At 40.7% G+C, this 25,636-nt stretch overlaps 1 protein-coding gene across 2 annotated transcripts in view; it reads left to right on the top strand.

Annotated features, from left to right (window-relative positions):
• Positions 1-25,636, top strand: part of bckdhb (branched chain keto acid dehydrogenase E1 subunit beta) — a 63,231-nt gene that overhangs the window by 24,616 nt on the left and 12,979 nt on the right. Inside the window, exon 9 of one of the 2 annotated variants that reach the window (XM_031322794.2) lies at positions 23,339-23,425. In XM_031322794.2, the coding sequence (XP_031178654.1) occupies positions 23,339-23,425 (87 nt within the window). Of the gene's footprint in view, positions 1-5,376; positions 6,142-23,338; positions 23,426-25,636 lie in introns of those variants that run through there. The other variant, XM_031322795.2, reaches the window with a different exon arrangement.

The following is a 25,636-nucleotide window of genomic DNA, read 5'->3' as shown; positions in this document are numbered from 1 at the left end:
GATGTCAAACCCATAAACCAATTTTCCCTCAACCCTGTCTCTCACACACACACACACACACACACACACACACACACACACACACACACACACACACACACACACACACACACACACACACACACACACACACACACACACACACACACACACATTTGGCAGTTAAATCACTGTTTTAGTACACTGATAGACGGGTATCCCTAGTGTGTTTTTTTCCTGCCATGTTTGCTGGATGAGCACAGAAAATCTCAGTGAAGGCACATCATCAATTCCAGGCTAAACCATGATTCTCATCGTCCAGACTAATGCATATTGCATTAAGAGCCTTTATTTTATCTTTTAATTAATCTGAATGGAGTAGACAAATATCTAGATGTGCATTAGTCAGAATGAAAACAAATGTTAATGCTACGGTGACAAGCTTTTATAAGACGATACAAATAACAGGTGGCGGAATCAATACCGTTTTGATGACAAAGCATCACTACAATATACAGTAGTGTCCTGTTCCTTTGGTCATGAACTTTGCCTGTGTTTCTGCCACCTCTTTAAGATGAATCTGTGGGTTGCAGATACTCTTTGACTTGCATACAAAGGGTTAGTTTGTGTGATCTCCATTTGTTTCAGTCTAGTTAGCAAATCATGGAATGAGTTAGTTCTAAAACAATTAGTCCATTCATTTCAATTAATAGAAATGTAATCATGATAAACAGTGTTGATAATTGATCCGTTGCATGAATTATTTTTCATGTGAAAGTTAAAAAATAAAAGTCAATCTCAGGATTAGCTGATTTTCTGTTTTATATTATTTTAAATTGAATATATTTTTGTTTTTGACTGTTGGTTGGACGAAACAAGCAAACTGAAGATGTCACCTTGGGCTCCAGGAAATTGTGATAGGTATTTTTTTATGATTTTCTGACAATTTATAGACCAAACAATAAATCGATTAATGGGGGAAATAATTTGCAGATAAAATAATTGTTAGTTGCAGCCCATGAATGAGTGCAATCACCTTCATTCATTCAGTGTAATTCTGATGTATACTGCTGTAAACCTTTTTGAAAAGTTATTTAGCTGATTATATTTTGTCATTGACAAAAGAAATTATACTGATATAATTATTACTGTATTAGCCCCTGTCTCAAGGATATACTCCAAAATTTAAAGGAATAGCAAATAGTTATATGGTTTTATTTATACCACATTGATTGCCTTCACAGGCAGAACTGTTGGGCCTGTGCTTCAGCCCTTTACCACCATGCATGCACATTCTGATGAAAGTATAATGCATAAAATAAGAAACGCAGCCCTTTGTGTCCTCAATAACCCTGCACAGTGGTGCCCTAAGTACTGGGTGCTGCACAGCTGCTCTGGGCTGCCATGACATCAGATGGTTCTGTGGCTGCAGCTCTGCTGAGGCTCAGACATTTGGATGATTTCGATAGACAGCAACCCACCCATGCAGAACTAGTTTAGGTGGAATACCTATATATAGTACAGCACCATTCTAGGGTTACAGGCAGTGATTATTTCCTTTACAGATTAAAGTTTTTATGATGAATGTCAGAAAATAGTGAAACGGTTGCATCGCAAGTTCAAAGTGTCCAGTGTGATGTTTTCAAATTGCCTGTTTTGTCTGGCCAGCAGTTCAAAACCCAAGGATATTAAAATAACAATTTTATATATATATATATATATATATATATATATATATATATATCTCCCTGATTATAAGACAAATATTAGACAACCCTTATTTTGAAACGTAGAAGTAAAAGGTAAAATATTACCATTTTATTAAACATTTTTAGGGCTGACCAACTCTAACAGACACACTATACAGTATGTGGCAACGTTAAGGCTACAAACAACACATAAGGAAACACTGTCTCTAAGAATAAAAAAGAATATATTTTGTTGTGAATACAAATATATTACAAACCCCTTCTTATATTTTGCCAAATACGGTATTTTAGCCGGTTGACTAATCGTCTCAACCCGACAGAGTTTGCATATTACTGCACACACTACGACATCAGTGGTCAGCAAGTATGAATTTTATTCTTTCTTGGACATATATTAGCTCAATGTGGGCCTTTTCTAATACCTGATGATGGTAGACCATAATAACACAGTATTGCCAGAAGCCTAGATTATATTTGTATCACTGCATTCAATATGTAAAAATCTCACAATAGTTGACATGCCTATTGGCGTCGTAAATCAATGTTTAAGAGTTTGAGGAGCCTTTTGTACGGGTTGTTCATCCTCTGATGAATAGATTTTTGGGACCAGTGCTATTCTTAGCTGTAGAGAGGGAGTAGCCAAGACATTGTGTCAACTTCTTAATTCAAAAGATTGTACACCTGGTGTCAAGCTTTTCCGGCATCCGCGAGGCTCTATAAAGCTGGCCTTTTGTACTGCTTATTAACTGGCCGTCAGATGCGGTGAGTGTGCAGACAGTGAGATAGGACGCAGACACACATCCGGCTGCTGGCAGCCAATTAAAAGTCCCTGTGAGTCAAATTTACCCCGTGTATCTTTCAGTCAGGATGTGTGCACATGTGTATGTGTTGACTGGCGAGCTGATTTATATGTAGTAAGCGCGTTGTTTTTGAGTGTGCATATAAAAGATAAATGAAGAAAGATTTGTCTTTCAGCATGAGAGATCATTAAGGCAGCGCTCTTCAGGAGCATGCCAACTTTCTGTTTCCTGAGGGATGCATTCTGGCAGCCACCAGCTATACTTGGATCTAAATATATTCAACCCTCTCGCTGACAAAGGGAATCATGGGCAGAAATTGCTGTAAATGTAGAGAAAAAGTGAGTGTATTTTATTTTGACCTGCTGTCTACAGCGGTCCAGTAAATGTAATAGTTGTTCTTTACGGGATGAACAAAATGGCTGGTGTACCTCTGCCAGACCAATGGCTCAGATGATATGCTGTGGAAAATCTCGCTGTCGTGCTTGGACAGAGTGCTCGTGGAGATGTAGTTGTGTAAAGATGCTCATCGGAGCACATGCTGCATAACAGCTTTTTGATTACTCACTGAGTGTTCTGCTTCACTCCCTGTTGGCCTTTATTGTTGTTCAGATGGCCAGTTAGCCAACATTTCCGTCCGTTCTTACGTGTATCCACGTTTGTTTGCCTTGGCTTTGAGTTGGCCAGTCAGCAGTATAAAGAAATCTCCGCTCTCATTATTAGTCCATCGTTGCTGATTCAGCCTCATTCTCAGGTTTTCCAGATTTCAGATCCGGCCAGTGAAGTATCAGTCACTCGCCAGGGCCAGTCCATTATACATTCATCGGTTATTTAACCATGATTGGAGACGGCACTTCCCACAGCACCACACACAGGTCCTGTTGGGCAGCAGCTTGTGGACCTCGACAAAAAGCCTCCTATTTTCCCCTCAGTGGTTATCCACTTGCTGTAACGTCTCGACAGCGTGACTGCTCTGTCCACCATCAAGGCTAACCAGGCCTGTCCAAGACAAACCCGCTGGCATCAATTGGCTGATGTGGCCAAAATGAAGTTGCAATACTTGAAAGGGAAAGCCCCACAGAAGGGCTCCAAAGTCCTTTGTCATCAATAAAAGTAAATCATGTCAAATTATGCATTTTATTTTACCAAAGGCTTGTGGACAAATTGGATTGTTAACCACCTTTACCCCTTATAGGGCTTATATAGCAAGTCAAGTTTGAATAAATTTGAACTAACACGTAATTTGTTCAAATTAATTTGAATGCAACCCATATAGTGTAATGCGTTACGATATCCTGACAAGGGTCCTGAGGATGAGTGTGGCAAAGTACGCAGGCAGACGATGTTGTACAGTTGACATCGCTCCAGTCATTTCTGTTGCCGCCGCTGCCCCACTTGGTGACAGCTAGCAGGGTGAATCATCTGATTTGTTGTCAATGAAAATAAAGTAAGGCAGTTGCTTTTTATAAAGTCGGGAACGGACGGACAGTTTCTTAGATGCTTTGGTGTCGTAATAATCCGACCAGCATGGCATTGCTCGCTGGTGTCCTCCTTCATTTTTATTTATTAACTTAGTTTACTGATAGTTCAGTAGGGCATGCAATAGACCAAGCTGATAGTGAACCACATGAAAACTACTTCAAATGGTCAGTTGCGCTTATATATTGAATTTAAAATTAAAGTTTCAATTTTAAATAAAAAGTGACAGCCCAAATCCATCCTGATCAGTGTTTTACAGCGAACTATAAACACGATATTTGTGCATTATTGTACAATAGAGAGTTGAAAGCATACTTTTCCTTGTTTTTACAACTGATGTATTCAAAGGGTCAACTTTACATCCCTAATACTTTTTATTAAAAGGTAACTGCACAAGATGCATTGGGCCAAGAGGTTGTCACTGTAAGGAGTGGTCATATCTTCTGAGAAAAAGCTGTTTTTATAGCCTCTGTTGTGTTTGTATCTCTTAGTTACTCGCTGAGCAAGTCAGTGCTAGCCTGTGAGTTTGCAAGTCCCATCTGCTCCCATAAAATACTTTTAAGTGATCCATCAAAAGTCTGTCTTTGGAGTATCAAACTCCCACCCCCTGCAGGCATGAAAGGGAGATAATGAACGCAGTTGTTTGTATCACTAAACCACAGGACAGCAATCAACACATGCTCGGCAAGCACAAACAAAAAACGTAAGTTCAGTGAAGACACTTAATGTAAAATTGGCTACTTAAAACCCAATAGCACTATATGATTCTCACTGTATTTTCAATAGTTTAAAGTGCTCATATTATGCTCATTTTCAGGTTCATAATTATATTTAGAGGTTGTACCAGAATAGGTTTATGTGGTTATGTTCAGAAAACCCCGTATTTTTGTTGTACAGCACATTGCTGCAGCTCCTCTTTTCACCCTGTGTGTTGAGCTCTCCGTTTTAGCTACAGAGTGAGACATCTCACTTCTGTTCCATCTTTGTCGGAAGTCACACATGCTCAGTAAGTACTGCTAGCTTGTCAGTTGCAGAGTATGAGGGCGTGTCCTGACAGTACCTAGGAAAGGACTACTAGCCAGTCAGAAGCAGAGTATGAGGGCGTGTCCTGACAGTAGCTAGGTAAGGACTACTAGCCAGTCAGAAGCAGAGTTTTGAGGGTGTGCCCTGACAGTACCTAGGTAAGGACTACTAGCCAGTCAGAAGCAGAGTATGAGGGCGTGCCACGCTAGCAGCTAGGCGAGCATTATCTGCTCAACCAACTACCGTGTATGTATATTTGGGAGCTGTGCCGATTCTGATGCTGTTCTATCAGGACTTGAGCTGGCCTGTGTGTCCCTGGTGCGCCTGGTAACGGTTATCTCCAGCTCATTGTCTTCTCTTAAATGTGTGTAAACTTTCTCCTTCAATAGATGGGTCTCTTGGCGTGAGCTCCAGCTGTAGTCTCTGTGACTGCAGCGCTCCCTGGATCTCAGCCCTCAACAGTGATGCAACCAATTTGGCTGAACCTGTTCAACCCTCAAAAACATATGCAGGAGGAGTCACTTAAGGACACGCAGTGCACAAGTGCACCAATAGGTCAAGTCCTACAGCTTATAAAATGCATTTCTTCGTCCAAGTCACAAAGGCAGAATTTAATGGATGGTTGATAGAGGGGGAGGGGGGGGTGCGTAAGGAGGAAGTGTGCAGCAGCATCTGGTCTGATTCTTGGAAGTGATGCAGGTTGCAATGTCTGCATGTTCAGAGTTCTGAGTATGTTGACTCACTGTACAAATAAGACCTTATCAAGGCTCTGCTTACCCCCCTCACTTTCCCTTAATGGTTTCAAGCTGTAATGTGTGTCCTGAGCCAAAGACGGCTGGTAAATGCAGTGTATGGAAGCAGCCGGGAGCCAGGCAGGACACAGTACCCTCGGATATGTTTGTTTGTCATGCGCTGAGGTGGAAAAAGTTGTGAAGGCAAATAGATTTAGGGAGCAACTGCTGTTTTCTGCTCAATGTCAAATTCAACGTGTTGTTCTAGTCTTGACGGATGTTTTTAATACCACCTACCATAATTATATGGGCTGAATAATCTGACATTTTAGCAGAGCAGTGCACCATGGACTGATGGAAAGTATTACAAAATTGCTACCATGCATGAATATGGAGCATAATCATTAAAAAGTCGGTACTTTACTTTAGTCGGTAACTTTTTGATTGTCTGTATTTATGCAAAACTGATCCTGATTTCCTCAGATGGAAACAATCTTTTGATAATGAATAAAAACAGGCTTTCTTTGCTTTAAGCATTTAAACCATAATTTAAATATGTATGACCAATAAAGTAATCTGGCTGTTGCTTTCAGTTGGGAAATAAAACCAGCAATATCAAGGAGTTTTAACCCCAAACATCGCTCTTCTCAGCCCTTTTCTGAACATGTTTTGGAAAATGTGATGCAACGTCAAAATGTTTGAGTGTCCGAATGAATGTGGTTAAGTGAGGTTTCAATTTGACGATCCGTTCTCCTTATGGAAATAATCGACCAGGGTTTTTCTGTTTACCTAATTTGAACACAGGATTGTTCTGCCATGTCTGGCAGTAGCAGTTTTAATAACTCCATAGTACACATCAAGAGTTTTGCTCTGTTCACAAGAGACCCCGAGCTTAGTTACAGAGTAAATTATGATGTTAGCTTAACAACAATTCCACAACTTGGAGCATTTATTTTTTTCGTCAGATAGTCAAGTGGAAAAAATAAACTGATTCCTTTTTTTTTTATTATTATTAATAGGTCAGAGAAAAGTGACAAATTTATATTTCACAAGGACTGGATACTTTCCCTATCCCACCACTTAAGAAGTCTGCTTTTACATCTACCACTCATAGCAGCTTCATTATTATCCTTGCTTTTCAGCTACCATCATGTTGAATTATGAAAATGTGTGGAGCTCTTCCAATGAAGCCAGGTTTCTGAACGGCCACATGGAAAGTAATTGAAACAAGTCTGCTGGCAAATGCTGGTTCAGAGCATGCTTCCTTGATCCTATTTTTCATGTTGCATGTGAACATGGCACTGCATGTTTTATTTAAGATGTCACCCCAGTAATGATGCTGAAACCCAGCCTTTGTTCACTGATTGTACTTCACCAGCCATCCACCTTTCCTCTTCAGTTAAGCTAGGGCAGTGTCTCATGACATAATCTGAACCCGGCGACAGAACTTTTCATCCTTGTTTTTCAGCCGCAGCTTTCTATGACCTTTGCATTTCCATGAAAGCCAATTGAAGAACGTTCGGCAGAATGATGACCTATCCTTTTTGCTTAATTCCCTAATAAATAGAAACATGAGCTTTGAGGTCCTCATTACGATAATGATTTAGAACAGCAAATCATGGCTACCAACAGGTGGCCTCCACATGATGGCCCAGGACCATTTTCTGCTGTGAAGAAGATGATGAAGGGCTTCTTTCCACGGTATTTTAGATTAGTGTTATTCAAATAAGGGCAAAGCTACAGGAAAAAATAGCTGCAAAACTACCTGAACAGTAGCACTGGTGTCAGTAAAATTGTAACCATATGAGTTTCTGTTCATTTTTTTTTTTTTTTTTTGCAATAATGGCGGAGTATGATAAAATTATAATAGACAATCCCTACCAAGAACAATACAAAGTAGCAATGTTAAATTAATGTAAAATAAAGACACAGAAATAACTGAATAAATGGTTGCTTTAATTATGAATAAAAAAAAATGAACTATAAAATGTTTGATAACATTGCAGGTAAGGATTTTTCTAATTTGAGTAGTCTTTTTAATGTTACATTTGAATCGATATGAAAAAGGCCAAGGACATAATTCATAATTTAGCCTTTTTTTGCTTTTTGTGGCAATAGCCACTCACGGTCTGATTTTCTTTATAAATCCATGTCCGTCTCCTCTGTCCTTGTGGTAACAGCAGCTAAAGTTCTACTAAAATGACATTGAAATCCGCCATTGTTGTCCATCTCATTAAAGCAACAAGGAAGAACGACTAACGATTTCTACACATACGATCAAATACAAGGAGCACCAAACTTCTGTAGAGTTTATCCAATCCCTGATCAGTTCAACCACTGAATGATCTGTGCATGTGTGAGAGCAGCTAATAAGAGACAGAGGCGCAAAGAGAAAAGTAAAGCAGTGCTATAAAGTTAAGAACCAACCGTCCTCATGTGCGCGTGTGCATGTCTAGGATCTTGCACCCATTGGTAATTGGCCACTATGTCTTACTAGCTAACTGTTCTCAAAGTTGTCTATATTGTCAAAAGTTCACAAATCTAACAAATGAGAATTTCACATAGGGAACATTATTGGTCTGTAAGATGTTGGAAATGTGCTCGAAAAATATTATTTCAAATGATGGGATGGAACCCCTGCTGTGTGCCAAAGGATTGTTCCCAGGTAAAAAAAAAAATAAATAAATAAAAAAACAGCAGATTTAAAACTGTTTAATCAACTGGTGTGCAAATCCAAAATTGATTTTTTTTTTTTTTTTTAAACAAAAATGTCATATGTCAATATTATTTTAAGCCAACATATCATTTAGATCCCCTTGCCTTGGTAATATACCTTTTTCACGGCAGACATGTTGACATGTCATAGTACAGGTGTATTCCAAACCATTAATGATGGCTGCATTCCACTTAGGAGAGGCCCTGGTATTGTGCATGCTGACTCACTGAAATAGCTTGCTGGGACACTTGATGGAACTGAGCCATCGTTAAGGTTATCAATTTCAGCTGTGCTTTTCCTACTATGACAAGTCAAAATGTCTGCTGTGAAAAAGGTCCATACCTGCCCAAATATGACACCCAGCACAGTGGTAGAGTATCCTCTGCCGTATGAGTCTGTGGTCTGGAGCCGGGCCAGGGATGAGGCAGGCAGCCTGGTAGTGATTAGCAGACAGACGGACCGGGCTCATGCCTGAGTTTGCCTTTCAGTCGTGGGGTTTCCGCCAGTATCTGCTCACTGGCCCACCACAACACCTCCTAATATCTTTGGCCCACTGTCACACACACACACACACACACACACACACACACACACACACACACACACACACACACACACACACACACACACACAAAATATAAGTAGAAGAAAATGGCACAGGAAGAAAGTGGCCAGATGTTTGGGCCCCACTCCCTGCATTCTTGTTATTATAGCCCACGTCTGTAATTACAATGTTAACACTGAGCTCTGTGGACCGAACCAGCAGGACTTTGTGGAGAGAAAGAAAGAAAGAAAGAAAGAAAGAAAGAAAGAAAGAAAGAAAGAAAATGTGGGGCAAAAAAGAGAGCCGGATAAAGATTGGAAGGGGGGATTTTGGGGCAAGGGGAGCCATACGTGCCTTTTGACCGATGTGTGTGTGTGTGTGTGTGTGTGTGTCAGAACTCTGTCATGTGTCGTGCCGCAGCAGTGTTTCAGTGGTTATATCAGTGGAAAATTACTCATGGTTGTTTTTCTGTGATGGTTCCAGCTCCTCATTCTTTCTCTCCTGGTGTCGCTGGTGAAAAGTATGGCGTAATGCACTGCAAAAAGAATAAACCCTTGACCAGCACTTGAGTTTCCAGCATTTGGGTAATTCATCTATATTAGATGTGTACATCACAAAATGTTTGGTTGATGAAGCCCATTTATGGTTTACCAAACATTTTTAGGGTAGAGTAATCTCCCCTCTGCGTCTCCTCCAATCCCCCCACTTGACTGTCTTCTACTGACTTCTTTTCCATTCTTCCTCCTGGCAGTAGCTAGCGCTCACATTCCACGGCTAGGCACTGGAGATTTCTCAAATTCTTCCCAGTGTCACCGGAGAAACGTGCCCAAATCCACACTACAGCACACATTGTAAAGCCATATAGGCTCATAGCTCCGACAGACACTGAGTATTAGGATGCATAGTGAATAGTAGCCATGGTTATGTTTTTTTGAAAGAGACCGACTAGCTAGTGAACAGATGAGCGCATTGTCACTCACCCCAGGATGTCTCCAGTTATATACAGTCTATGGATGTCTCCCATACAGATCAAACCGATGAGAATAATTACCAGACACTGTTGAAAATGGGCAGAAACATCAAAATGAGGCAGAGAAATTGCACTTTTCTCTTCTATTTCTCTCATGCATGATTTTTGGCTAAACAGAGTTTTGGTACATGCTAATGATAATAATGATGATGATGGCAGTGACACTTTTTTGTTATGAAGTGAGCCCTCTTAAAGCCAAAGGCACTTTATATTGGACTGGTTGTTGCCTTGTTGGGTCAGGTCGTCAGTTTTCCACTGGAGAGGACGGTTTAGTTAAGGAGCCTTGGCCAGATGTGTGGGCAGATTGAGATCATCGAGGTCAGCATGTAGTCTGATAGCAGGACTGAGTGGAAAAGACAGAGTGTCTGAAGGACACAAGTCTGTTGCGTAACCTGAAACCAAACCAAAAAGTAATAACGATTTTATTTTCAATCTTAAACGGAGGGTTTTATGTTTTTCTTTTCACAGCAGCTCTTAAGAATAATCAAACATATTTATTAATGTGTTATTTTTTTTTGCAATATTTTGAATCTCCCTTTTTAAAATGGTTTGGAATTGTTAACAATTATTTAAACTCTCAATTATTTTCACCCATGTTTCTTAGACTTTCATTTTAGTGTTCATTGGCTGTGTTTTGAGTTTTGACTTCTTTGTCTGCACTTCACAGAGTTCACAGTTCTGCCAGCACTCTGATATCTTTTATACTGAAGTTAGAGTTGAAGCTCGTTTTTCCATTATAAAAGGAAAATACTGGTTTTGGACATATTAGTGTAAACCATGCCTTAAGGCCTCTGGGTGGGTGTTTCCCATGGCATGTACTGACATTTAAGAGCCAGTGTTAGGAAATTAGCTGTCCATCTTTTATTTAACAGACTGTATATGCACTAACAATTGAAAGAATTGAAATTATTTAAAAAATGTCATTGTAGATTATGTTGACTGTTTTGTGACTTTCACAACAAAATGGTACGTCACTGTTTATAAAAGAAACACATGTATTTGGGATAATTATTTTTCAAAATCTCAGTATTGATAGGAGCCAGATGCTGTCGCCTCTGTGGTGTCTCTGTGCTCCTGTAGGAATGCCACGGGTACTGGGACGCATTAAACAGGCTTCCTGTTGTGGAGGTTTGTGAAGTTCTGCAGCACGGGGTTTATGTTAGTCTTCATAGCTTCCTTTTAAAAAACTGCATTTTAAAACCATGCACAAAACCTACGTGAGTGATTTCCCAGCCAAAAGTGAACTGAAAAAGTTACATTTAAGAACTGAAATCTCAACTAGCAGCACAACAGTGCTTTTTCACGGAGCACAACACCAGGGGGAAAGCAGCCACCATAGCATCATATTGAGTCAAGTTCTTGTGAAACATAAAAGACCATTCAAAGACCGAGGAGGCATTTTTAAAGGCTACAGACTCGCTGTTTGGATATTTAAAAAATAAAACTACAATCATGACGACTGCCAAGAATTTTCTATTATCCAGAAATACAGCAATGTGTGGACATAGCAGGAACATTTGAGAATCAACTAACAATGACATTGACTGTTGTGTTTCTCCCTTCAATAGATGAGTCCACAGACATCACAGATGCGGCACAGTTGTGTATTTACATTAGAATAGTGTTCGACGACGTGAGTACCAGAGAGAGTATAATGGACATTTTGCCACTGAAAGGACGTACACGGGGAGAGGATATTTCCAAGCATTCATGGAGTTAGTGGACAAAGTCCACCTGCCTATTTCTAAACTAGTCTACATTACCACCGATGGGGCCCCCACATGGAGGGTCTTGGGTTTTATTGCCTTGTGTAAACAACCCGATTTTTCCCCCAGGCTTTATCCATTATAATTGCATCATCCACCAACAAGCGGGAAGGTGTTGAACATGAAAGACGTGATGGATTTTGCATGACAATTGGAAATTCCATCCAGGGGAGAAACCTTCAGAGAGGCAGCTTTCCATGCTCAGGTGGAAGATACTAAAGCGGGTCGCACAGAGTTGCTGTTGCATACTGACGATGTTAAGCAGAGGCAAATTCCTGGCAAGATTTTGCAAGCTATTGCCTGAAGTGAAAGAATTTCTCAGGCAGTCTGAAGATGCAGTGTATGCCCAGCTTGGTGACGAGCAGTGGCTCATGGACTTGGCGTTCCTCACTGAATTGACTGGCATTCTGAATGCTCTGAATTTAGAGTTGCAGGGGAAAAAACAAAACTATAATTGACATGATCGGTGTTGTGAACACTGTAAGCGCAAACTACAGCTACTTCTAACCAGGCTGCAGCGCCAGGACCTGCGCTAATTTCAAAGCATGCATGCAGACCTTAAGGGCAAAGATGCAGCTCAACTCGACAGTGTTGAACAAGTTCAGAGCATTGCCTCAGTTTTTGAAAGACATGCATCACTCAAGCCAGTCGCCTCATGCATGTGTTTCCTGTTTGGCACAGATATTGATGTGGATGACATTGCCTCCAAAGTGGGAACACTATTCCTACTGGACACTACTCAGTCCCTCCAGAAAAACGTGATTATGCGGTCGCATAATTCAATGCATAATCAGCCAAAGTCCGCATATTTATGCGGGGGGCGCATTTTTTTCAAATACGCCTCACTTTCGCCACATAAATTGCCGATTTCTGCGCAAAATATGCGGGGCTTGCATGATTTCATAATCCCTGCATTTTCGTTCCAAAAAAGTCACATATATCTTAGCAGAAAGTTGAAAAATGTTGCGATTACTTCACACAAGAGCAGCGATTTTCCCCTGTTACCATGGGAACGTTATGAAGTGACGTAATTACGCGAGGTGAACATCATCGAAAAGCTGCAAACCCTGCAACGAAGCCATGATGAAACCGCAGTTTTTGCAAGTTCCCGCAATTTCATCGCATAAAATTGCATAAATATCCCGCATATTCCATTGCATCGTTTAAGAAAACATGCCGCATAATCAAGGATTTTTGCCCGCAACAATCACAAAAAAACTCACGCATTTTTCTGGAAGGACTGACTACTGCAGTGGAGGAGGAAATTCTTACCCAGAATGACGTTCAGATAAAATCCAGGGCATCCACTGACATAAAGGCTGAATTTTGGCACCTGCTCTCAGATAAGAAGTATCCTAACATACAAAGATGTGCTTTTTGCCTGTCAGCCCTATGTGGATCAACCCAACCTGTGTGTGTGAATCTGCCTTCTCCCACATGAAAATCATGAAGGCCAAGTTCAGATCCACCATGACAGATGACCACCCATGCATTCCCTGAGACTTGCCACCAGCTGCTACATCCCTGATTACGGGAAACTACCATCCTCCTCCCAATGCCAAAGATTCCTATCACTCCCTTCTCTGAAATGGAAAATGTGCTTTATGCAACTCATGATAGGATAGAGACTGGGATTTGGGACTGGTAGATCTTGTGATGTTAAAAAATGTAAAAGTAGATCTGAAGTGTAAAAACGTTGAGCACCCCTGCACTAGCAGAACATCCTGCCACAGAGCCCTTATGTCCAAACCCCAAAAATATTTTCTGTAGATAGCACTTTGCATCCCCGAGCATACAACTGTTTATTATGTATTTATAAACAGCTTTCCTCAGCGTAGCCTCACTAAACTTAACCAGAAAAGGGAACAGAACTCAATTAAACAAAGATAACCCCAGTATTTCCGCTATGTACATATATGATTACACAATGCAAAAATAACCCCTTTGTTATGGTATAAACCATTTAATAAGGCCTTTCATTGATTGATTTTTTACTACCTTAATGTCTGTTCATACATGCGGCAGCCTTTGAGATGCTCACAAAGAGCTGTCACCCAGTTGGAGTGTACAGTTATATAGGGATGCACCGATCCGACTTTTTCAGTCCCGATACCGATGCCTGGGCTTGGTGTATACCCGATACCGATCCGATACCGTTGTTGAATTAATAATACACTGTATACCTTCCACCTTATACCTTCCTTCCACCATGTGGAAGAGACTAAAGGCACCAGACTTTCCTAACTAAACATTACTTTCCTAACTAAGACAAAATAACATAGATGGAATGTATTGAATTCTTATTTGTTTTTACACTCAACTCTTCCAGCATGCGACACACGTGCGACAGAGGGAAAAAAAACTAACAAAACTGGATCGGCCCGTGGATCTGTTAAATTTTCCGATCCCCAATCCAGCTATTTTGTCAATAACGGGACCGATATCCGATCTTAATATCGGATCGGTGCACCCCACTACTATGCAGTCTGTGGTGCAGTGTGGTTGCAGGCCATAAAGGTAGAGAATGAGTGCATGCTGTGTGTGTGTCGGGGAGTAATTGAGATGAATTGGTTTTAATGGGACTTTATGGGATGTTTGGAGTTATTCCTGTCTGAGGTCTCCTCTGGCGTCCTGGCTCCTCTGGAGGATGGCTTGGCCCTCCGCCCAGCACAGAGGCTGTTCTACACTTTCTTGTGCTCTCTCACCCTCTCTCTGTCGTGAGAGAGAGCGGGTGATTGTATGGCACGGAGTGAGTGAGTGTTTGTGTTTCCTCCCACCCTGCTTCCCTCCCAGCGCTCTGATTTAACAGGACCTCCGGTTCGCCGAGCACTCACCCCTCTCCGCTAATCGCAGAGTGCCACTTTAAAGGCTTCAGCAAGTAGTCAAGCCTTGTCCCGACTCTCATTTGTCACGGAGATCACATGGTGGCGCATGAGTTAGGACCCTGCGGTGGCCGCGCAATTACAGGGTCGGCAGAAGGGAGCAAAGCCAGCAAACCCAGTGGTAAGGACGACTCCTCGGTGGCGGCACAGAACTAAACTTTCTCTTCCTGTCGCGTTTTGATGGACGGCCTGAGGGATGGCGGGGTGTCACTTAAGAGTCTAGCGTGTGTGTGTGTGTGTACACGCGTGCATACAGTAGAAGCACAGCAAATTTTGTTTTTGTCATCACTGCTTTTTTTTAAATTACTCTCGACCAATTTAGTGGCGTAAAAATACAGATCCAACAAATAAGTGTTGGCAACTTATTCTGGAAAGACTCGCTTGTTTTGAAAACTTTTAAAAGCACCAGTCAAACCACAGCCCAGTTTAGCTCCCAAGTATGGACTGTTTTTATTCACTTCTCATTCCCATACTCTGTACACTGTAGAATGAATTAGTCGGCTGTATACAGTATACACTGATAAATATGCCACAGCTTTATTTATTTTTTGGCTGGATCGTGGTTGACAGGGCCTAGGGCCAGGCCTATAACCACAAAACTCTGTCAGTCTGTCCCTCAGTCACTGAGTCGCTCTGTCACTTAGTGATGAAGTTCCCCCATTGGTTGGAATAAGTGTGATGAAAACAGTGTTGGTGTTTCCCCATTGGCCATTGCCCTTTCAAACTGTATTGGCACGACGTGCGTGCGTGCGTGTCACACAAACAGCATTGCCACAATGCTATTTCTAAATAAATATAGTGGATGGGGTTTTGATATTTGATTTTGTAAAAATCTGGGAATTAAAACTCCAAGAGAGCAGCAGAGAGGGGCAGATAAATCAAAGGTTTACAAGAATTTGTCGAATTTTAGGATATGTGGCAAACTAAGAAACAGTTAGCTTTCATACAAACAGCTTTTGTTTTAGCTTGTCATAATTCACTATTAGCAGAGCTAGTGCGCTGTGCTTGTGTAAAACATAATAGCAGTGGAACTGCAGCAGAGCAGATTAAAATATCGCTTTCTACATGTGTATGCTAACTGAACAGCTGTATTGACAAATGATTGGCTTTTTACTCGCAAAGGTTTTATTGTACTTACTTAGGCTACAGTTACGAGCGTAGTTGTCTCCAGCGCAGCCTCTCTGATCTGCTGTTCGCTGACTTCGCATGTGTGTGTTTGTTTGTGTGTGTATTGGGAGGAGCTCAGCCCCGACACAGAGCAGGGGAGAGGCTGCAGCATGACTTTTTTTTAATTATGTCGTTTTTTTATAATAGTTTAATGATAATGTTTAATGAATAATGACGATAAAAATACTATCGGTCAGCACTACTAAAGATGAACATTCAATATCTCTATTTTCATTATAATCACCACCGCTGACTATCCCTGTAACAATTTAGCTACACTTCAACATAATGACCATACACGGTATGCCATATACTAGGTTTTGACCTAGTCTTGTTTGCACTATATGTACAGTATGTCTCCATTTCCCTAAATTTACACTTTAATGCCAAAATACCATTACAGCATCAGCAGCAGGAGGCAACCTGTGAAATATAAATTAATCAATCCTGAGTAAGCGATTTATGAAAAGCAGTGTGTGTATGCATGTGTGGTGTACTTGAACACACTATATACACATGCATATTTGGCTGTGCAGTATGCGTCCACATGCCTTTGTGGGGCCCCCATTTCTGTGTGTGTGTGTGTGTGTGTGTGTGTGTGTGTGTGTGTGTGTGTGTGTGTGTGTGTGTGCGTGCGTGCGTGCGCGCCATGGGAGAGTGACAGCTCTGACTTTAGCCTCTGAGGTTATGCCAGGTCATTGGCTGCCAGCCTCTCAGTGGTGGGGAGCACTGGGACTGAGAGCATAGGCTTCATGAAGGCAGAGTAAATGGATGGTTTGAGGGATAGATGGACAGAGGAGCAAAGAGGAAAAACTGGTGACGAGGATGAGACGAACCACAGCATGGAGGAACGATGGAGTCAGGAAGAACAGAACAGAAGGAGCACAGATTGAAGTGGTGAGGAAGGAGTGAATGCAGGAGGACGAGCTCTATGTTGCTCATTAGGTTTGGGTGTGTATGGGAATGGCGGTAAACATGACATTTCCCCTGCAGCCAGCGGAACAACTCCGGCATCTAATGACAGCCCTGCAGCACAATGAGTAGTAAAGCTGCAGCCACCAGAGCTGTTGCCCAGCCCAACTACCACCAGCCGCCACCAACCAGGATCCCTCGTTTAGACTCCGAGCCGGGGCAGGGAGGAGGATGTCTCAAGCCAAGCAACTTACAGAACCGTACATACAGAACCGTAATTGACCTAAAAAATGTCACCAACTAGGAAAAGGGTACAATCTAATGTTACTGTGAATGCGAGCCAATGCCAGTTAAGTATGGCCCCAATTACTGTATTTTTTTACTTGAGTGAATCTCAAACCTGAGTAGCAAATTCAGGTCTTTTTCAGGGTTTTCTTTAGACATAAAGTCAGATGCTGCATGAAACAATTGCAAGTGTCCACCCTCTACTGAACTGGTGTCATTAAGGTGATGCCACAGTGTCCTAGCTGGCACTTAAATCAAGCAAGGCTCCGGGTGTGTATCCTTGTTTTGTCATGTAATTATTGTCTGGGAAAACTTAGTAGTAAATAACAAGTTGACTAATTTATAGCCTGACTTCCTTGGAGATTGTTGGCTTTTCTCAGAAGCTAGACAGTGTTAGAAAACATTCAGAATGTATGCTTGACTAGGGTTGCAAAATTCTGGGAATCTACTGGCTCGGGGGGGAACAATGTTATGTTGGACACTGACAAAGTGAAGTGTTTGAAGTGGTGAGTTACATAGCTAAGAAGTTAATGTGAAAAGGTACTTTAAAATAGTTTTGAGCTGACAATGTGGGCTGTGTGCAAACTTAGGGTTTAAAATGAACGACCTATTAATAAAATAAAGAATGCATGGAAATTGATAAATTAAAACTCTAAAAATTAGCATTCTCAATCAAGCTACATCCCACATGGTAACAGCTAGCAGAATTTAGCAGAAGGTGTTAAGTAATAAACTGTACTTATCTTTAGGCAACTATCTGCTGGTTCACTGAAATATCATAAAAAGAAAAATATTATTTAGACCAAAATTGTTTACTATTTAAAAAGGTATAATTTCTACATTTAAATTGTGCAAAAAAGCAGGGAGGGAATGCTCTTTGATTCACATGACAGGAGCCACTCAATGATAAACTCATTAGGCACGAGGCCATGGTGTAAAACCATAACAAAGAGATCCCCCTACCAGCACGTCTTCCTGAGGTTGGATTGAAAGATTCATGACATGTTTAACTGTTCTGTCCTCACTGTAGACATATAATTTCTCCTATTGGATGCATCTAACTGATCATCTTCTTACAGTATTCAATGTACTTTCTGTGGCTCCTAGTCTAAAAAGTAACATCTTTGCCCCCGTTCCCAGTTTTACTGATATGAAAGATGGCATTTATGGGTAAATAAGATGATGGATAATTTTTTGAGAAAAGTGTTAAACCACACTATGAGAGTGGATTGTTCCGTCTCCTGAAACCCCATCCAACAGGAAGCAGCTGAGTTAAAGGCTACAGCCACAATTACTATGTAGAAGTTATTCTCGGTGCGAGTGTATCTTTTCTTTGTCTTTTGAAACCGTGTGTTATTGAACCCCAGGCAGTGATTTGAATGAGTTGAACAGGTGAGGTGTAAGGCCGACCACGAGTAGGTTGCAATCTGACAAGAAAAGCCATTACATTTGCGATTTTGAATAGACTGTGAATTCCATTAAGGTGGAGAGACAAACGTGTTCTCAAAAAATATGTATTGAGACGAAAACCTATATCTATGGTGCCCAGAGAAATTAATCCTAACGACTTTGGTGATTCTCTGACTTTAGATCTAGCGCCACCATGAGGTTGACATTTGTGACTTTAAGTAAAGTGTCTCGAAAACTGATTGATGGACTGCCATGACATTTGGCACAAAATGTATGTTGCCTAGAGGATTAATCCTAATAATTTAGGTGATCTCTGACTTTTCATCCGGTGCCACATTGCTGTCCCAGACATACTGCATTTTGCCAATTTTTTAACATTAATGTATTATGTAATGTAATGTAATGTATTATAATGCACTGGCATGCAGCACTACTTAGAATAGCCTACTGAACTAGTGCCAGCTAATGAGCACTTTGCCAGAGAGGTCACTTTTGTTTAAAAGACAAATCCGGCGCAAAATGAACCTAGGGGTTAATAACACGTGTAAGTCGACCGTTCTCAGGGATATGTTTTCATGCTAATCTAATGTGACCAGTTTTAGCGCAAAACGGTAATTAGCTTATAACGCTAGTCGTCGGGGCATGCTAAAGTAAAAAGAAATCTCTATTTCTATACCACTAACAAGGCTCAAAATAGAGGTCGACCGATATGGGTTTTCTCTGGCCGATGCCGATCTTTAGAAATCAGGGTCAGCCGATGGCCGATTAATGCTGCCGATTTATTTTGGCCGATATTTGGCCGATATGTGCTTGTTTTTAAACCTCTATTTGAAAGATAAAATGTAACACTAATATACACAGAATTTCTCAACAAAAACATTTATTGAACACATCACCAATCTACACTTGTATACTTCAATTAAAAATGTATAATGTAAAAACATACTGTATATTGTATAAATAATGTATGAAAAATATATTAAATAAACGAAACAGGTAAGAAGAAAATAAACTTTGTCTAAACTTTTAAATGAAAAAAATAAAGTTTAGTGCACTTAGCAGCATTTATTAAACTTCTGAGAATACAAATCTGCAAGCTTCACAGAAAGTGACATGTTATTAATCTCAACACTATTTCCTCCTAACTCCTGTTGAATCACAGAAGACTAGGGCTATCTAAAGTCAATTCTTGTTCACCTTGTTTGTTAGATCATTGTTCATTTGTTGAAGTGTTTTATCTGTGTTTTGGGGATCCTACTGTTACATGTCCTGCTCTATAGATGCAGTTGTGTTGTCTTCCTTTCAACCTTGAACGTTTTTTTTCAACGTTTTTGACGGCTTTTTTTCACAGTTTGTTTTTGCTTTTTCCAAAATTTTAAATTTTAAAATTTTTCTTCTACACATTTTCAGCGCATTTCTGATATGAAACAAACATTTTAAACAGGCCAATGTGACCCGAAGTCAACACAAGTTAATAGATACAGGCACGGAGAACTGAAGGCTCTGTTAGCATTGATTAGCTCTGTTAGCATTGATTAGCTCTGTTAGCGGTGAAAAGTCCTAAAGTACAAAACATATATGATACCCTAAAACACTTCCCAACTGAGGTTAATAGCTGAACAATGACTGAAATCTCCTTTTTTTTAATTTTTTATTTAATTTGATCAAATTAATTTGATTGTCTCTTCTCCTTTATAAATCATCCTTATTTTTGTTACTAAGACCACATGTATAGTTCCTGTTTGTATTAAGAGCTGCTCCATCTGGCTATATTTTCCTTGTATCCTACTCTGATGTAACAAGTTTTATGCAGCCATGTTTGTTTGTAAATCTTAATTTTCCAATTTAAAAAAAAAAAAAAAAAAAAAAAAAAAAAAGCTCCGTTAGCAGTTAGCTCCGTTAGCGGTTAGCTAGCTCCAGTTAGCTCCGTTATAGGAGTGGATGAGACTGCCACGGACAGGGGTAACAACCAGACTCTCATAAATGACATTCGGGGAGCTTCCACAGCGGTGTGGCCGCGGTGTTTTGTACGGTTTTATTAGTACAGTTAATCCCAAGGCAAGAACACCAGCAATATGCTACTGCTAACGGTAGCGTCTGAGCCTGAAGTGGCTGCGTGAGACACACGGCAAGACTTCACGAGGGGAGGGGCTGGAGGCAGCTGTGGTCTGGGTACGCTGTAAAAAATGTCGCCTATTCATGTTTTTAACACTAAGCTGCCCGCAGATGCACCTGCCTATTAATCGGTTTGATATACTGGGATATTGGCCGATGCCGATTATGTTAAAAAATGCCAAAAATCGGCCGATAAATCGGTCGGCCGATAAATCGGCCGGCCTCTAGCTCAAAATAGCACCACACTTCCACGGTAGCATAATGAGGGTCCCTACGTGTAAACCGAAGCATTGACAACTTTGTAAGTATACAGACAGTTTATTAAAAAGATAGTTTATAAAGACAGTACCATTCGGTATACAGGCAAGTGCCATCTTGGGAAAACAGTCATGACCAGTCTGTACACTTACAAAGTTCTCAATGCTTCGGTTTACATGTAGGGACCCTCATTATGCTACCGTGGAAGTGTGGTGCTATTTTGAGCCTTGTGTAGAAATAGCGATTTCTTTTTAACTTTACCCGTGCCCCGACGAGCGTTATAAGCTAATTACCGTTTTGCACTAAAACTGGTCACATTTGATTAGCATGAAAACATGTCCCAGAGAACGGTTGACTCGGTACACACGTGTTATTAAGCCCTAGGTTCAGAATTGTCCTTTAAGCAGGAGGGTTGTGGGTCAAGTCTATAAACTGGGTTATGAGTTTTCCCCAGGCCCCAGAGTCTGACATTCTATACCATGATATTGTAAAAACAGTGGCATGCTTCTTTTGTGTCAAAAGCAACAGAAGAATGCACTCCCAATGCAGCAAGTACTATGATGGCTCTCCCCACAGGGAGATGACCAACAGGGATATCTGGGTGATGGCTGGTGTCACAGTCTAAATTGGAAGTTATGGTATCAGTCTTTGTGTGTTTGTGTGTAACTTGGGGAACCTAACTGCAACATGTCATATCAAGACATCGCCCCACTCTCAACCCCGCGCTTGATTCCTCCTCACTGTGCTGGTTGCCGACTGTTGTTATTGTCTTCCAGTGTTATTATTAACTTCCACATTCCTGAAGATAGTGTCATATAATCAGTGATTTTTGCACACTGAACTCATTCACCTCAACTGGTTAAAGATGGCTAAATGTGTAGCCTCTGTAAACTGACATTGAATTTACAGTAGCTATTCTACATTAATGTTAAATGAAACACTAATAAGAATCTTTACATACATACCAGCTTCTAAATACAAGGTCTTCCAATGTGCCCCACCAGATAGAGGCATGTTGGCTTTGCATCAAGTATTGGTCAACTAGTGTGACACAGCGCTGACTCATTTAGCCCTCAATATTAGTATGTGATAGTGGAACAGTTTGCCACAGTTATTTAGTGCTTCACAGCCAAACCCAGGAACTCAGCAATGTAAACATTTACCTGTTTAGCATCAGCGTGAAGCCCCAGAATGCCCCTGTGTTTAATAACTTTGTGGTCCTGTTGAAGGGAAAAAATGCCAGGCCCAATTATCAGTGCCATATGGACATGTGAGGCTTATTTTCAGTCAGTTATTTAGTTATGATGGCTTTTTGGCTTGGTTTTTGGCTTTGAGGGAAGGGAAATGTATCTGATATGTGCCATGCTGCTTCTAATGAAGAGTGTATTTTTTAGTGCCATTATTTCAGTAGGAAATCAAAGCATATCCCCAAACATGGACCAGGGATTCCACCTGCACATATAAGTCTCTACACATTTATTTCAAATCCTATTGAAAGTTTTAATATTCTAGTCTCAATATAATGCAGAAAACAACATGTACTTGGCTATTGGTAAGGATTCTGAGTTGGTTTTCAGAGGTGTTTACCCAATTTATTGCTGGAAACAAATTACACTACAACTACTAAATGCAACTACTGGGCAGAGGAAAGGTTAGCTGAAGTTGCATAGAACAGACATAGCTTTGGTCTGGACCAGTGGCAAGTGGATTAGATTATAGTATTGGTTTTATGCTGTGGTAGATAACGGGTGGAGCAGAGGCATCCTTCTGCAGTAATGTCGGGTTACAGAAAACCCAAATGTAAATGCCTTAGAGAGGCTGAGACCTCTAATGTGCATGATTGTCCCGTTGGCCCTGTATACCAGCCTATATACCAGCCTAAATCAGCCCTCCAGTGCATACTCTCGTGTCATATCCATTTTATACATGCACACAAAGTGACACAGCCAGACACACATGCAGCCTAAGGGTTGCAAGCAGATATAGCATACCACAGCAGGCAGTATGAATCATTCTGACTTGGTCACCCTTGTCTCCCAGACTACATACAGCCGCAACATGGCACCTTCTGTAGTTTATGTCTCACCTCTGCAGTGTCACTCACAATGTGTGTGTGCATTCAGAATGCACACAAACTCATACAGACCTTTCATGTCTAAGCGCACACTTAAGAGCAAGATGTGATGACATTGTTGGAGCGCAGAGTAAAACTGGGGCAACTGGTCACAGGTTCCTGTATGAATATTCTAAAAAAAAAAAAAAAAAAAGTTTACTTGATTTGAGTGATATTTTTTATATATATATATATATATATATATATATATATATATATATATATATATATATATATATATATATATAGGCACTACTTACAATGTTATGTTTGAACTCTGATTTGCTTGATTTGACCAACTTGCCCTGTTTTCATTTAGCAGATAATGCCACATCATTTGCAGGCACTGCTGCTTTCAAACCATGAAAGAGTGGAACGCTGAACCTCCTGTAATCGTCTTTGTTTTTTTTGTTTTTTTTCAGTCAGTGGTGAAAACTGGACGTTTGCTCATCAGTCATGAGGCACCAATAACCGGAGGCTTTGCTGCTGAAATCAGCTCGACAGTACAGGTGAGTCTGTGTATCAGAAGATACTGTGTTTCATGAGAGTTTAATAGGGTCTGTGGCTCCCAGGGTTAGGAGGTGGTCTTTAAAGCTTTTGGTCTTAATGGGTTGCAATGATTTTGGCAATAAAAGTCCCACTTTGTAATAAAGCTGTAATAGCCCTTCACTGAGTGCCCCAGAGCAGTGGTTTTAAAACTGTGAGATGCGCCTCCCCAGGAGGTGCAGAGAGAGTTGAAGGGAGAGCTTATTAATAACCCATCTCGCCTTACCAACTAGTCGATATCAAGCTTTGACCAATACTGGACAGATACAAGTACCTGATAATCTCAGAACCTCTTTCTCAACTGAACTTGACAGTTCAACCCAAAAGCCATCTTTTATGTTTCTTGCAGGTGAGGGTAATGAATAAGTGAGAAGTTAAGCCATATTTTGGGAAAAATACAAAGGTTTAGTACGTTATAAAAATGTGGATAGACAGAAGAAAAGTTGATGTTGCTTAAATGGTTTGAGAGGATTTTGTGGCTATTTTGTTTTTTCTTCACCATGGAACTGGGTCACCATTGGAATCGTATTGCTACTAATGTGAATCCAAGCTGACTACAGCCACCACACTCTGCAAAGGACCAAGCAAAATCAAGCATTTAAAAACATGGATAGGAAAAGAGATAAGATTCAGGGTGGAGCACTACTTTTAACTCTTTTCAAGATAGCAGAGTGAGGTCACAATCTCAGTGACTCAGCATAAAATAACTGGGATGTGGTGCAGGCTGCACTTTAGGGCTGCACATTTCTGGATTTGAAAAAGAGAATCATGACTTTCTCAACCAGAAGAAAAATCATCATCAGGAAGCCATTTTTAAATGAAAACATGTCTTGAACATTATTGAACAGTCTTTTGTATAATCTATCAATATGATTGTGACCAGTATTTTGAAGTTTTCTATTATTACCAGCACAAACTGCCGCCTCAAAACATAACATAGAGAGAAATCAGAAGCGGTAAAACCCAGCAACACTTGTAGTATGCAGCTTTTTCTACAATTCTATGGTTAGACCAAAACGTTTCGACTTGTGGCTTCATCAGGGACAACCACAAAGGATTAGATTTGTTTAAAGGTCCCATGGCATGAGAATTTCACTTTATGAGATTTTTTAACAGTAATGTGAGTTCCCCCAGCCTGCCTATGGTCCCCCAGTGGCTAGAAATGGTGATAGGTGTAAACCGAGCCCTGGGTATCCTGCTCTGTCTTTGAGAAAATGAAAGCTCAGATGGGCCGATCTGGAATCTTCCCTTTATGACATCATAAGGGGAAAGGTTACCTCCCCTTTCTCTGCTTTGCCCATGGTAAGTTGGTCAAGGCCACACCCCCCCCCCCCCCCCCCCCCCCCCCCCCCCCCTCTCTCCTCCTCAATAGCTACATACACAGAAATGGCACATACTAAGGAAAGCTCATTGTGGGACTGGCTCTAGTGGCTGTAATTCTGCACCAAGGCTGAATTTGGGGAAAGAGACTTCAGATACAGTATTAGGGGACCACTAAGGTCTATATAAAAGATACTTCAGATACAGTATTAGGGGACCACTAAGGTCTATATAAAAGAGACTTCAGATACAGTATTAGGGGACCACTAAGGTCTATATAAAAGAGACTTCAGATACAGTATTAGGGGACCACTAAGGCCTATATAAAAGAGACTTCAGATACAGTATTAGGGGACCACTAAGGTCTATATAAAAGAGACTTCAGATACAGTATTAGGGGACCACTAAGGCCTATATAAAAGATACTTCAGATACAGGATTAGGGGACCACTAAGGTCTATATAAAAGAGACTTCAGATACAGTATTAGGGGACCACTAAGGCCTATATAAAAGAGACTTCAGATACAGTATTAGGGGACCACTAAGGTCTATATAAAAGAGACTTCAGATACAGTATTAGGGGACCACTAAGGTCTATATAAAAGATACTTCAGATACAGTATTAGGGGACCACTAAGGCCTATATAAAAGATACTTCAGATACAGTATTAGGGGACCACTAAGGCCTATATAAAAGAGACTTCAGATACAGTATTATGGGGACCACTAAGGCCTATATAAAAGCATCCAAAAAGCAGCATGTCATAGGACCTTTAATCCTCTTTATGCATACACACGTATGTTTAAACCATGGTAAATAAAACATGCATGGATGGTGGTGCTCATTAGATGA

Source organism: Sander lucioperca, chromosome 10 (genome assembly GCF_008315115.2).
Source record: "Sander lucioperca isolate FBNREF2018 chromosome 10, SLUC_FBN_1.2, whole genome shotgun sequence".
NCBI classification, from domain to species: Eukaryota; Metazoa; Chordata; class Actinopteri; order Perciformes; family Percidae; genus Sander; species Sander lucioperca.
Note: the sequence above shows the minus strand (reverse complement) of the source record. Positions and strands in the feature narration are given on the sequence as shown.